At 38.6% G+C, this 15,560-nt stretch overlaps 1 protein-coding gene across 1 annotated transcript; it reads right to left on the bottom strand.

Moving 5' to 3' along the window:
• Positions 1 to 1,191: 1,191 nt before the first annotated feature.
• stx12 (syntaxin 12) lies at positions 1,192 to 14,705 on the bottom strand. Its single transcript, XM_067611670.1, has 10 exons — positions 14,583 to 14,705; positions 13,695 to 13,835; positions 10,094 to 10,163; positions 9,524 to 9,623; positions 6,824 to 6,961; positions 5,243 to 5,286; positions 4,521 to 4,626; positions 4,323 to 4,395; positions 3,347 to 3,429; positions 1,192 to 2,145 (listed from the first exon to the last, which is right to left on the bottom strand). The coding sequence occupies exons 2-10, from the start codon at positions 13,792 to 13,794 to the stop codon at positions 2,053 to 2,055; spliced, it is 807 nt and encodes a 268-aa protein (XP_067467771.1). The 5' UTR covers positions 13,795 to 13,835; positions 14,583 to 14,705; the 3' UTR covers positions 1,192 to 2,052.
• Between the last annotated feature and the right edge of the window lie 855 nt (positions 14,706 to 15,560).

Raw genomic sequence — 15,560 nt, 5'->3', positions numbered from 1 at the left:
GGGGAAAAAACTGAACCTAACATTGGTCGTCCAGATAACCAGTTCTACGAAGCTGACTTTCAACCAGCTCAGTCAACTCATTTTCCAGCTACAAGTGCGTTCATATGAAAGAGGCGGGGTTGTTAATTACGAGCTTCATCATCAGAACCATGAATGAAGTACTTATATAATATGAAATGAAACGGTGCAGGGTACCTGCAGAAAACCTACCTGTGTTTTATGGACAGCAAAGTCATATTCAACAAAGTGAAATGTAAATGATAGCTTGTAATCATACAACAGAATAAAATGTAGAAACACTAGAAATAATTTCCAAATATTAGAAGTAGGCTAAGGCTTAAAATACATGAAGGAATTATTATATATGACTTAACTATAGAGTGAATATTTTTGCTATTTAGTCAGCTGATGAAGAACTAATTCTGAATATGTTCCATAAAATTAAAAAAAAACAAACTTAAAGTAATGCCAGACTGTTTCTGCTATTGAAGCAAAGAGTGGAAAAGTAGTTAATGATTGAGGTCTATCAGAACCAAATGTTACATTTATAATCATGGAAGCCAATTAACAGTGTGTGGATTATTTTTCTAATAAAAGTTAAATTATTATTTGGTTTTATAAAATCATCCACACTCTCAGCTGTCACTCTGAGGATAAAATAAAACTTTGCACAGTTAAAATGCAGCTAAAATCATCATGTGTTTAGTGTTGTAAACAATCTGTTTGTTAGAAGCTCTGTTTTAAAACCAGAGTGGAAATGGACAGCCTGGAACAAAATGTTTCTACTGACCTATAAAAATATATATTGCTCTTTTTTACTTGTCACTTTACTGTAAACTCAGGACTTTTGTTGATGTCAGGATCTTGTAGGAATGATGACTTTTTTTTTTTTTCCAGTGATCTGATTGGTCAGTAGTTGGGGTGTTAACAGGTTGTTATCCGATCCTCTGGAGCAGGTTAGCTGTTCAGCATAAGTTACCATGGTGATGTACCCCGGTAAGAAGTGAACCACTGTTGTAGCCCTGAAAACCCAGAGTTAACCCTGAAGTTACCTCACTAACCCAAAGTCCTGCTTCATAGTACAGGCCCCCAGGCCTCCGGTTAGAAAAATACCAAACAGCTTGTTGAGCCTCCATAAAAATCTGACCCTGAACCAATATGTCTAGACAAACTGATCACACATCCAGAGCATCAGAAGTGTTTAAGACATTTATTACGTATACTGACAGGAGTCATAGAAATCAATTAAAAATGTTTTGTTTGAGATCCATAATGTTATCAGCAGAATATAACGCAGCACTTTTGTAATATTTACAAACATGGATTTGATTGATAATATTAATCTGTTAGAGCTTTCAGTTTACAACATTTATATTACAATCACGGCTGCCATCACCATCAGGAGTCATCCAGGTCCCATGTACAAGTTACTGTGAAGGCCAGGAGCTGCAGCAGAGCTCTCAGTAGTGTCAGATCAGATCTACTACACACAGATGGTTTGACAACACTCACCTGAGCAACACAGCTACAACTTCAAACTGTGGCACTCCACACACTTTACATCAGAAGGTTCCACAAGAACAGGTAACAAAAAAATAATTTACAGCCCCTAAAAACCACAGATTTATTTCCTTTTAACAAGCCTTGTTTCTTTTTTCCATTTTGCCTGTTCTGAAATCATTCCCAATAATATTTTGATATTTGAAATACAGTGACGGCTAGTGTTAGTGCAGTAAATAAGACAAAAAACGAATGAAGCAAATTAAGGAATCTTGGATCTTAAATCACTCCCCTACACCACCTCAGTCCTCTCTCCTCTCCTTCATATCAGTTTAAATAGGATATTTTTCAGCTATTTTACAAAACCGGACTTGATCAGTACAGATGAGTGTTTTTCACAGCGGACATCCCTCTGCACAGATCCACTCCCGTTGACCTTGGTGAAGTGATTGGCCTCTATTTGCTCTTCTTGTGATTCCAAGCAGGTACTTGCAGGTGGGAGGGGGGCAGAGCAAAAATATAGTCGTGGCACAATACATGTGTGGAATGAACTCACTTAGCCGCTTGCCAGATAATGATGCCGAGTATGACAAGCACGATGGAACAAACCATAGCGAGGATACACATCTTCTTCCGGGACTTTTGCTGTGATAAAGAAAGCAGAGAAAGGAGCATTGTTAGCAGGGACTTCACCAAATGACAAAACTGTAGATCTAAATTTGGGGAAACAGATTTTGGACTTTTAGTTTCTCTAATATACATTCTTTTTGGTTTATGTATGAAAATGAATAAGCTTCATAAAAGCAGAATGTATGGCAGACCTGCTGTATTGGATTGCACAGGTGTTCCTAATAAAGTGCTCAGTGAGTGTATATGTATTTACAGTAACAATCAAAAGTTGGTATTTTATTTAATTTATTTATTTTCTACATTGTACTGACAAGATGAAATAACACATTGAATCATGTAGTAAACAAAAGTCTTTCATATTTTAGGTTCCTCATATTGCCAGCAAAGCTGTCATCACAGCAAACATTGGCTACTTTGAGGAATCTAAAATGACACATGTTTTGGTTTGTTTAACACTTTTATTTACTACATAATTGCGTGTGTTATTTCATAGTTTTGATGTCTCCAGTATTGCTCTACAATGTAGAAAATAGTAAAAAAAAAAAAAAAAAGACAAAGGTGTGTCCAAACTTTTGACAAACGACAATGTACAAATTTTTCTCATTGGCAACAAATCTGAAGTATGGTGTGTGTGTGTATTCAAAGCCAGATATATCGTGTTCCTCTGTGCCAGAGACCTCCGTTGTTGTCTGACAACTATTAAAAACATGTTACACTGTTGCACTGGGTGACATGTCCCTTAGCCCAGACAGTGGTTATGGTAGTTTGTTTGGAAATGGTTCCACTAATAACAGTGCTAACATTTTCAGTGTCAGGAGAGCTTATACAGCAGACACCATTGTGCATGCTATGGAACACACATGTGCTACATATCACAACTTCATGACTTTGTGCTGTATTGTAAATTTCTCAAAGATCTTCAGTACAAAGTCAAGAGTGAGTTATGAGAGCTGTGATATAAAAGATGATTTTCCACAATGTAGACAATAAAGTAACTAATAAAAGTGGATAGACAAGAAAATCACATAGGAGGGTTTGTGACCATAATATTCCAGAACAGAAGTGTGACGAGCTCTCGACCTGCACGAGATTGTAACGTGCTACTGGATCACCGACCTCTTCTGTGCCTCTCCTCCCACTGTGACGCACAGTCAGTGACCAAAATACCAAAACAGTGACACCAAAATAGAGCTCAGAGTGACTGCTGCAGACTCACTTGGTAGTAGGCAGCTCTCTGGAGCTGCTCTGTTCCTCGTTCCACGTGAACCTCAGCGTTCTCCACGTTTGCCTCGATGCTGTCTGCAGAACAGCACAAACAGCAGGGTCAGCAGAGAACTAATAAAAGTCACAGTGAAGACGACTAGAGGTTTTGTAGCATTCACAATTAGGAAAACAGCATTAGTTATTATTAAAACACTTCAGATGAACTTTGTTTACTTTTCCTGATAAGTGACCCATTGTGTTTGTGTGAATAATGTTGTCTGCAAATTGACATTATTGTAGGTGTATGAAGTATGTGACTGAGAGATTGCTATTCACATCTCCATCTGTTGGTTTTTGTTAACGAGCATGATAGTTTTAGTTGTCTAAACTAAATGTAAAGCATAGTGATGGCAGATCAGAAAAGGGTCATGAATATTGTTTGTTATGGTAGTGTACATTTTAGAAGGCAATGAAAAATCACCTGTTTTGAACTTAAACTTTGACGGTTGAGCTCACAACTGTTGTGTTATTTGGGTTGGAGGAAAAAAGCAACTCTTCCCTGCAGAAGCTTCACTTTTTTCCCCCAATAAACATTATTTCTGTTATTCTGTATAATTACATGTAAAAAACACACCATAAATTCTCTAATAGTATATTAGAGAATATTTATTTATCTCAACTGAAAAGAAAGCAAACCTTTTTATTTTCACACTGTTTACATTAAAATAAAATAAAAAAAATTCCTGACACACTTGATTCAAACTCAACACTTCCTCTGTGTTGAACTTGTTGGATGACATAACCATTCAATAAATCCAATACTGTCATACTAAATAGTGTAGTCAAATGATTACATTGATATTTGCTGTTGTGGTCGATTCAGTCTCACTGCTGCTGATTGTGTGGGTTTGAATGAAAAATAACAGGATCAGTTGTTTTCATGTGTTTTTGAACTTAACAGATCCACAGAGCGCTCCAGTGCTACTCACCAATCATCTCTCCCTGATCATGGATCATCACTGCCAGGTCCTTGAAGATCTGGTTGACATCCATGATGTCCGACTGAAACAGACAGACAGACCAAAGGCTAGAATCAGCTGTGATCCCATCACATGACAGTGGATTTTAGGCAGAAGTGAGAAGTCAGTGGTATGTATTAATACTAGAAATAGTAAGCAGAAGCTGACCTCCAGCTGTCTGATGTTGGTTTCTCTCTCCTTGATGAGCTCCAGGTCCTCCTCTGTGATGGCAGCCTCCTCTGTCTGGGTGGTCATCTGACCCCAGTCCTCTTGACTTTACACAAACCACATAACATTTAAAAACATGAGTGAGGTTTAGAATAATACGTGAACACACACGGTGCAACTATTAAAGCAGTTTACTGAGCATCAATTAACTAAAGCTGCTCTTCCTTCCTGCTGAGGTTCTTCTTCTTTTCAGTCTTGTTTTCACTTTCTAACAGAATGTAAATGTCAAACGACTTCTGAAACTGCTTCTGAAAACAGTGTGCTACATAATACCAACGTCACCCTCTCCAGTCACCCTGTAACCCTTTCACATGTGCAACCTGTATTATTACTGTACATTAGTTCATCTATTTGTTAAGTAATGGCTGTTTGGTTGGAACACATGTATCTGTTGTTGATCCATTTTGACTCAATACTGGTTTTAGAAACAACAGGACCACTTGACTGAAACTAATGGAGGGAAGAATGAACTGCAATAGAAAATAATGAATAGACAACAAAAGCATTAGATGATTTTGACCATGCTGCATTAGAGAGTATTATTTCACAATTTCATGGTTATATTCTTATCTGCATGTATTCATTTCAAAATGTCTTTTTATTCATTGAATATTGAACACAAATTCCCAGATTAAAGGAAAGCCTGAATGACAGTCACTTACTTCTCGAAGGAAACAAGCTTTTCATCCCGAGAGCTATCTTCAGCCTGAAAGAAAAGAGAAACCCTGCTATTAAGTCTCTGCATTACATCATTCATGCAACTGTACTGTGTGTGTGTGTGTGTGTATTCAAAGGTTTGGACACACCTACTCATTCAGTGGTTTTGCTTTACTTTTTACTATTTTTTACATTGTAGAGCAATACTGAAGACATCAAAACATATTTTAGATTCCTCAGAGTAGCCACTGTTTGCCTTGATGACATCTGTGCACGCTGTCGGAAATATCTTAACCAGCTTCATGAGGTAGTCACCTGGAATGGTTTTCACTTAACAGGTGTGTTTTGTCAAAAGTGGCCAAGAGTTCCCTCTGCTGGAGAGGACATGTTCATTAGCCGTTATCAGCCGTTTAACAGCAGCTCAGATTAGAGCCTGCATCAATGCTTCCCAGAGTTCAAGTAGCAGACACATCTCAATAACTGTTCAGAGGAGACTGCGTGAATCAGGCCTTCATAGTTTGCTGCAAAGAAACCACTACTAACAGAGACCAAGAAGAAGAATTGTTTGGAAATCTGGTGGAAATCTGTACTTTGGTCTGATGAGTCCAAATTTGAGATTTTTGGTTCCAGCAGTCGTGTGGTCATGAGATACAGAGAAGGTGAACGGATGTTATCTGCATGTGTGGTTCCAGCAGTGACACATCACTGCTTTGATACACTCTGCAGCGATACACCATCCCATCTGGTTTGGGCTTAGTAGGACCATCATTTGTTTTTCCAACAGGACAGTGACCTGAAACACACCTCCAGGCTTTGTAAGGGCTATTTGACCAGGAAGGAGATTGATGGAGTGCTGCATCAGATGACCTGGTCTCCACTACCATCCAACCTCAACCCAACTGAGATGGTTTGGGGTGAGTTGGACCGCAGAGTGAAGGAAAAGCAGCCAACACGTGCTCAGCGTGTGTTGGAACTCCTTCGAGACTGTTGGAAAAGCATTTCAGGTGACGACCTGCCAAGAATGCGCAAAGCTGTCATCACAGCAAACATTGGCTACTTTGAGGATCCAAAATATGAAAGATATTTTGGTTTGTTTAAGACTTTTATTTACTACATGATTCCATATGTGTTATTTCCTGTTGTCAGTACTGTTCTACAAAGTTGAAAATAAATAAATACATAAAAACCTTGAATGAGTAGGTGTGTCCAAACTTTTGACTGTTATTGTAAATACATATACACATACGCTCATTGAGCACTTTATTAGGAAAACCTCTGCAATCTGATGCAATCCAATATAGCAAGTCTGCCATAAATTCTACTTTTATTAAGCTTATACATTTTCAGTTTTTGTTGACATGCCAAGAAGGGTTAATTCTACTTTGTTTATTGGAGGTGGGTGAAAAAAATTGATTCACGTAAGAATTGCGATTCTTATCTTTGATTCTGAATCGATTTAAATGTGCCAAAAATGTATTTTTCTAAATGTTAAGTTCATAAAGTTATATTGACGGAACGAAAAAAGACATTTTGAATTATTTGTCTGTTATGGTGTGGCGTGACACCACCACTGACTTACTACTCACCGATAGACGGGATCCAGCTCTTGCTCTGGCTACTGACTCCTTCTCCTTCTCCGCTGCACGCCGCTGGACTGCTTGGAAGTTGTTGAGAGCTGCTGAGAAATCATTCATGAGTCGGTCCCTCTGGATCTTCTGCTGCCTCTGGACACCACAGAGGAGATAAAAAGGTATGAGACCAGTTAGGAAAACAAGGGAAAATAAAATAGATAAAGATAAAGAGGGCCACACTTCAGATTTTTATTTGTTTTTTTTATTTATTACAATGTACTTGAATGTGTTTGACTGAGCTCTGTCTTTTGTCTCCTCCATCTTTGCCATTAATATGATAAATCACTGGGACTTTTTTTCTCTTTACCTAGATCCTGTAGTTGTTTTTAGATTGTTTATTATATACTGTTTTTTATTTTATATTGATTGTTGTTTAAAGTTATAAAAGTAGTGTTAAAAAATAAAAGTATACAAACTTTCAGTATCTGCTTCAGCATTCATTCTGAAAAAAATCTAAGCTATTGCCTACATTACCACAACTTTACAGAATAGCCAATAAACTCATTTTCCTAGCTGTTTGCAGTGGTGTTAGAAATGACACTGACTATACCTTTACATCTGTTGTAATGGCCTTCACTCAACCATTATGCTATCTCTCCCTGTGTGAGGCCTATGAACCTATTGATAAGGGCAAGTTTATGTATGTGTGTGTATTCTGTCACACACAGAGGACTTATTTGAGTATTAGAGTGTTAGTGTAATTGTGTGTGTTAGTGTATGTGTGAGGGTGTCCATCTGCTCTACCCAAACACGGGTGGTGATTCGGTTCTGTAGCAGTGATCCAGAGTGTTTGTTTCCTTTGTGGTGCACTCAATATGTTGATGGAAGTCAGGCATTACCTTCTTAAGATTATAATATTGATTTAAAGCCCTCAAATCCTGCAATCAGTATTGACTTAAAAATCCTGTATTGGTTTTCAGACAAGCCCTCGCTGAGGTAATAAAGGTACTAGGCTGCTTTCTGATTGTGGGTCATAACTACAAAGAGACTTTGCTCTTAGCTGATATTTAAATGACGTTTAATAATTTTACTGGCCTTACAGCTGATCAGCCATGAGTGTTGTTTGTGGTTATGTTTTAATGGTAGTCATTTATTCTCATCAGCTGCTTTTGACTGATTACTTAGAGTGCCCCCTCCCTCAAAAACATGTTTTTCTTCTTGTTCCTACAGTTGGATGTTTGAGCTTCACTGTGTAGAATCACACATGTGCAGTTTGTTGCTAGAAGGTTGTTTTCACATTCATCTGTTGAGAGTGGAAATTTTCTCTGTTCTTATTGAAAATCAGATTTCTAGGGATGGGCCTATGAGCAGGATTTGTAACAACGCAACTAGTCTGGAGCCAATCATGGTCCAATATTCAACTTATACAAGTGTGATGTGGAAACTTCAAGCCTCCATACACTGAGAATGGACTTTCCAATGAAGTAGGTAACATCTTGTGTCCTTGTGTTTATGAAAAAGCCATGTCAGACACACATTATTGTTCCAAGCATAGTATGTTCATGTCTTAATACATGTCTGGAGGGGATCTTTAAGTTTGAAATCACACAGTAGGGTAATATCTCATCTCATTTTCTCCCCTTTCCCGACTGGTCTTTCATCTGTTTCTATCTGCAGATGTGTGTAAACAATTGGTCTGATCCATATGTGTATGTATGGTCTCTCTGCAATAACAAAATTAATACGTACTTTGTTATTACAGAGAGACCATATGTAAACATGACTTTATATGTGCACTGTGATGTCTGTCAGAGCACACAAACACCATGAACACACCTGTCACCTGCCCAGCACAGTGCTGTCAAACCAGAAACACCATGGCTACACTTTATTTTTATGGGCTACACACAGCAGGGCATGGCTATGCTAATGATGCTAGCCATGCTAACTAGCTGCTAGCCGTGACATCCAACATGACACACCAGGGAAAAAAACAGAGAGGTTTACCTGCATTGAAAAAACCCACAGATGTGCTAATTTTGGTGTAAAAAGGGTGTAAGACAAACAGTACGGCTGCATTCACATAGCTTTCGTTTTAGCCTTTTTGCAACTGTTTGCTATTAGCCTAACCAGCATGCTATAGTTGTGAGCAGAGGCTACAGCGCAAACATAAGTTACACAGGCTCTTAAAATTTTAGAACTGGTTCCAATTAAGAACCAGGTTTCAGGAGGCATCACTAGCTGAAACTAATTATTAAACTGGATGCTCTACTTAGTTGAGGCATCTGATACTGACAGTCAGTGGCTGTACGGAATGACCTGCATTTTATGTGTAATGATAGCCTTGCAGGTGGTGCAGGTATTATATTATTCATGCTCAACTGTCTTAAAGAAATACTATGTTTCAAGCCTGCATTTTGCAGGCAAAACAAAATCAATTCAAATCTTGAATCGACCCCAAACTTGATTTTTTTTTTTGGGCCATATCACCAAACCCTATCACATTGATCGCTTTCATTACACAATTTGATCATTTTTTATCTTTTGTGATACTGTGACAACAGTAATAGAATGGTAGGTAGGTGAATGGAGCGAGTGTCTGTGTTAGTGCTGACTGCAGAGGCTGGATTTTATCTCCTACTATACAAAGTGAATACTACTGATATAAGTCTATACTTGTGATACTAGCTTTAATAAATGCAAACTGATACTCACTTGCTCTGAGGGTGATGAGGGCAAAGGGATTGAGCCCAATTCTTTCAGGTGCTTGTTGGTTTCTTTTGCAAGCTGGTTGGTAGAATGTTGTATCTGCTGCCTGTGGTGGAAACAACAGTTCAGAATGACAACACTGTTGGCCAACCTCATGCACTCCATACTGCAAAACTTAGAGCTGGTTTAGTCTGTGTTCTTGAAATGTTTGGATTAAGGTTCAATAATGCAATAATACTGAATAACTTGTTTGTGTTTGATTGGACCGTTACTGGTATCATATTAGCTGTGTGAGATACAGGCATCACTGAAACACTAATTATTTATATTGAGAAACAGATTTACAACTCAGTGAAAAGGCCATTACACATTTGGGATGGTCTGTTTCTAAGATCTGAGTCAGAAGATAAAACATCGCTGTCAGCTCTGGGGCAGATCTAACAGGAAGTCTGGAATCCTGTCCACAGCAGTCCAAGGTGACTAAACAAAAGCATTCTTTAGTGACTGTGTGTGTGTGTGTGTGTGTGTGAGGCAGAGAGAAGAAGCAATGCAGGGGGAGATAAGGTTGATACATACAGTCGATCCTGGAGTTGACTGGTATCCTGTCTGGTCCCCAGCTGGTTCACCATACTCTTGATCTGAGCAGCTGTCAGGAGAAGAACACAATGATAATGTGAATCTTGTAATGGAAGAACTCACTGGTTATACACATGCCATGACAACAGACTATAGGAAAGAAATAGACCTGTCTTCAGTATTCAACTTTTTTTTTTTTTAAGACAAAATGGATTTAAAATACAAATCAAGAGTCATAATAATCAGGCTGTGGCTAAATCACTGTAAATCACTATGGAGTGTTGCAAAGTACAATGAATGCATGTAAGCAAAATGTCAATAATGAGAACACTGCATATGTTAACTCTGTTGTTCTGTTTCCTCTTAAACACGTAAGAAATGTTCTTCTGTTTCCTCATTCTTGAAACACTAAATACACTGGTGTTATCTACAGCCACAACATCTTTGTAGACAACTATTTCATGTAGGGGTGGAGTAAATTAAGCGTGCCATATCCTCTTTCTCTCACTAATGTACTGTATACACAAACGGCACATAAAGGTCACACGGCTCAGTTCAGAAGATCAGGCTTTATGGCGTCACTTTAACATCTGAACATTTTATCTGATGACATAAACCACCGATAAAATGCTGAACCTCAGTCAGCAGTTCACTAGGTCTCCGCTTTATTATTCCACTGTCATAAAACTATTAACCTAAACTGTTTTTAACAATGTTGAAATGAGCAATTACTGCAGAATATGTGCAGGGTCTGTTCCTTTACATATAACAGACCGATAACAGACAGGTTCCCTTTATTTAATATCTCAGTATTAACACTGCTGCATTTACCGTCCACACGGTAACTACTGTATTTACAGTTTCTTCAGAAAAATCAATTTGAAATAAAGTATTGGATTCTACATTAAAGTGCCATGTTTCAGTTTGAATTTGAGTAGGTTTACATCAATACTGCAGGTAGTCCAACTTGATTCTTAGTTGGATGAAATCCAACCTTTGCTTGTCTAACTCACCAGACTAAAATAAACCAATGTGAAACTAAGCCTGTGTGTAATATTAAACCACACTGTATCAGTTAACTCATAAAATGACATCAAAAATGACTTTGAATGTTATCATGGTTTGGTTTGGGGCGTCATGATGTCAATGTAGTGTTACTGGTTTGATTCCAGGTGAGGACCTTTGTTACATCTCGTTCCTCTCTCTCTCCCCGCATTGCCCGTCATCTCTTTTTAAAGCTGCCATACTGCTTCAACAGCGATGCTTGTTGAATGGTGGAATAGCTTCAGAACCCCCCCCCCCCAACCCCATATCTTATCAGTGCTGGAATTGATGGAGCTGTGTCCCTATGAATGCCTTCCAGGAGCTGTTGTGTGAAAGTGTGCGCTGTTACCTTCGTATTTAAACCATTAGCATGTCTCGCCCCTCTCTATGACAGCAGGCTTTTCATCTCATTTTTGAGTGGGTTCATTCTGAACAACTATTAACACTTGCTTTCCAATGTGGTCAGACAACACATCATATGAACTAGTTCTTTTTAGTGTCCACCCCTGAATAAAGGCCAATTAGGTAGTGTTTGACTAGCTGACGGTGACATAGCTAGACAGGTTGCTCTGCAGAATCACATCTATATTGTTAAGGACTATGGATCATTTTCAGAGTCAAGCTGGGTAAAGTCTGCATCCCAACTGGACTTTACACTTGAGGACTTGTTAACTTTCAGATTTAGACAGCCCTCAGCACTCGTAGTCTTCCAGAGAATGTGCTTGTTAAGTCCATGAGTCTGCAAGTGTCAGTGATTCTGGCTATTTGGATTCAGCCTATGCAGTATATCTTGCTCGACTGCAGACCCTGATTGTAACCAACTTCTTTGAATTTAAGGCCCTGTTTACACATGGCATTAACATGTGTCTTGGGTGATCCAATCACAAGTGGACAGCTCTAAGTATGTCCGTTTACACATGGTATTAACATGCGTCTCCACGTGTCTTGAGTGACCACTTGTGATCGGATCTCACTTCCTTGAATCTCACATTTCCATTTGCAAAGACCAAATTCATTGTTCTTAAAACCGGCAGGAGAAGCGGGGGTCCGTGTACCCTCCGTCCACAGCTGTGTTCAACTTGTTTGATGACAGGATAAACAAATATACAATGTATTGTGTGTGTCCACATTGAGAGACACTGTGTGCATTTATGCATGAGACACAGCAACATAACATCACTGATTATTTAAATCTCTGACACGCCAACAGGATCAGTCAGGATCAAATGTTAATTAATGTTCAGTGTTGTTCTACACATCCGATAGGTCAGCTGTTACACACAGTCCAGGTTCATAATGTTTGGAGTAAAGCAGTCGTCCTCCTGATAAATCCTGAGCTCCATTATGTCGAGTAGCGCAGCAAAACTAAAAACTGTAGTTATCAGACAGTCAAGCGAAAAACTTTTAAAATCAAAATGGGTTAGGGGAACAGGGAAAACAGGAAAAAAAGGGAGGTGAATTACATTTTTTTAAATTCACATAAAAAATGGAAAAAACAAAATAACGCATTGCTTTACCCTGTTATCAAACAAGTTGAACACAGCTTTGGACGGAGCGTACACAGACCAGGAGGCAGCAATGCAATTCCTGTGCCTGGTCTGCAGGAAAGTTGAGCAGAGGTCCTTCAACGTGGCCCACGATGCATTGCGCTTACACTGCTAAATGAATAAGGCCACATGTGGCCCAGACCACCTCCGAATGTGGTCTGAGTGATCAGATCTCAATGTGTCCTCAATGCATCTTGGGTGCATTCACACCTGTACTTAAAGCTGTCCACTTGTGATCAGATCACCCGAGACGCATGTTAATGCGTCTCGTGTAAACAGGGCCTCAGTTAATTAACCAGATAAATCTTCATATAAAGCATCAAGATCACAGAAACATTGATATTGTGAATGAAAGCAGTTATTTTTGCCATCTGTGTGAAGAATTACAGTTGTTCACAGTCATCTTAAAGGGTAACCACACACTCAAATTCTGCTAGCGTCCCCTCCTCCCAGCATATTTAAAAAAACGCCAGTAGAGTGGGGGGGCAACTGCTATAGGGAGCGTAGCCTCATGACCACATCGACTGACCACCGCTCAGTAGCATGAATAGCCATATAGAGCTGGTCAGCAGTTAGAGCCCAGGGCAACATTATGGCTGAACTGAATTTTCAAATCCAATTTTTTTCATACAATACCTGTATTGTTAAAAAAAATGCCTGTATTGACATAACTTGCCAACATAAGTGATGTGATTATGTGTACAGTGTAAAACCATGATTTACGGTGTAGTTACCCTTTAAGAGAAGAATCAAAGTAAAAGAACCAAACACTATAATACAAAAAAAAAAACTCGGTAAAATCCGACATTGCAGATAAAAATTCTCCTTTGTCTAAAAAAAAAATGAGCAGATTTAGCACAGTGAGGCAGACTGCAGGCTGACACAGCATTCCCATACCCTGTCCCTTGGCTCAGTGCCCCTGAATGAGTGAGTAACCACGTTTGGACATGGTCTCAGTCCTGCTTGCACTGTGGCAAACAGAGCTACTGATACAGCAGTGAAGCACTTACTATTCTGTGTGATCTTCTGGATGTTGCCGCTGCATGTCTGTATGAGGGAGTTGAAGTCCCGTGGGACTGGGTGATAGCTCTCTGCTTTACCGTATGACATGTCTGCCAGAGTGTGCTTGTGCCTTGACCGATGAGCTTTGGCTGCAGACAAATTGAAGGAAAAATTAAAAATTTACATACCATCCAAGACTTCCTTAATAACTGCCATATTCATTATAAGTCTTGAATGGGCAAATAAAATGATTAGCAGAACAATGACCACTTTCGCAAAAAGCACAAATACTCAAATACTCTATTACTCTAATACTGTAAACTGACTGACTTCCTGAGACAGGAAGCTGGGGAGAAGCGGTCTTCAGTTAGGTTCAAGTCAGCTGTTTGCTTTCATGACAGACTAGTTTAATCACTCTAGCTACGTGTCACATTAACCTGTTAACAGTTCAGGGATACTTAGGGTTTCATTATTTTACTGACGTAAGAGCTTAAGCTTTTCTACTTTGGTCAGAATAACTGTTAGCTGGTTAACAAGTTAGCCTGCTAATGTCGAATCAATCAAGCTGATCGAAATAGACGACCATGTCACGTGATATTTGTTAAACCACAATGGGAACGTCTTGTTAAGATGGTTTGTATAAACATTTGTGGACCACATTTTAAGCTTTTAAATGGATATCTACTCTCATCTATTCATCCACAGAAAGTTAAGAGAGGTTGTACAGAATTCTGCTCGGCTGTTAGCTTCCTAGCTAACTCATCAGTCTTCGGTTCAACGGATAAACTGGTCATCTTTAAACAGCTAAGCGCGTTCTTTACTCACAAGGACATAGAAACAACAACATATAGTCAGTTATGGTAAAGCATTGATATGTAAAACAATGTAATACTTGCCTATTTGCCAGTGTAAAATGAACACATAGGCGTAATGTTTTTCCTCCTGCCGTCAAAATACTGCCTTTCCTGATCCGTGACGTTCTCGTGTGACGTCACTACCGGCGAATTAGGTGGGGCCGCTGGTTCCGGAAGTGATTAAAAAAAAAAATTCTTTTAACTTAATTGTGTACATAAATGAATACGAGGTACATTTTTGTGAACAAAACGTCAGGGCGTTCACAAACAACACATAAGACATAGAAAGAAAATTAAATAACAATAAAACAGAATAAAATAATGAATAAAAAATAAATACATAAAATTAGCAAAACAGAATAATTAAATAATGACATTAAAAACAATACACTCAACAGTTTTTTACAGCACTCTTCTGAGTGAAAGATTAACAATCTGCTCACAATCGTTATGATTAAAACAAAATTCTCAATGTTACTGAACATAGAAACAGAGGACTCTCCCTGATAATGTAATAATCCTACAGGATTGTGACCACCACCAGTTTAAATTATTTTAACTTTGTTTCTGATCATGTTTTAATTTTGCCATGGCGGACGGAAAAGAATACCCATGAGCCTTGGCCACTGTTGCTATGGAGAAGAAGCCATGGGTGCAAATCAGAGTGTAATGACTTCAAAACATTTTATTGTTGAAGTTATAAACAAAAGCCACTCAAACTAATTCACTCTGTAGTAAAATAAGTTTTCTCAACACCATAATTTTGAGCCTCCAACCGCCGTTAGCGGTACATGTGATTAAATTTTAAGCTCAATAATTGTGTGTTTCTTGCTGCAATGCACACAAAATACACACAAATTACAATCCAAATTGAAGTACCTATGTAGGAATTCATTGCAGGGGTATATCTTATTAAAAATCTTAAAATGTACTTCTTTGGCTTTGGGTAAGAAGGGAAACACAAGACAACTGGTTCTGATTCTTTTGATGTCTTGCTGAGAATACTCTCAGAATGCCTCT

This window comes from Thunnus thynnus, chromosome 15, assembly GCF_963924715.1.
Source record: "Thunnus thynnus chromosome 15, fThuThy2.1, whole genome shotgun sequence".
Taxonomy (NCBI): domain Eukaryota; kingdom Metazoa; phylum Chordata; class Actinopteri; order Scombriformes; family Scombridae; genus Thunnus; species Thunnus thynnus.
The sequence above is the reverse complement of the archived record's forward strand: the minus strand, read 5'-3'. Positions and strand labels throughout refer to the sequence as shown.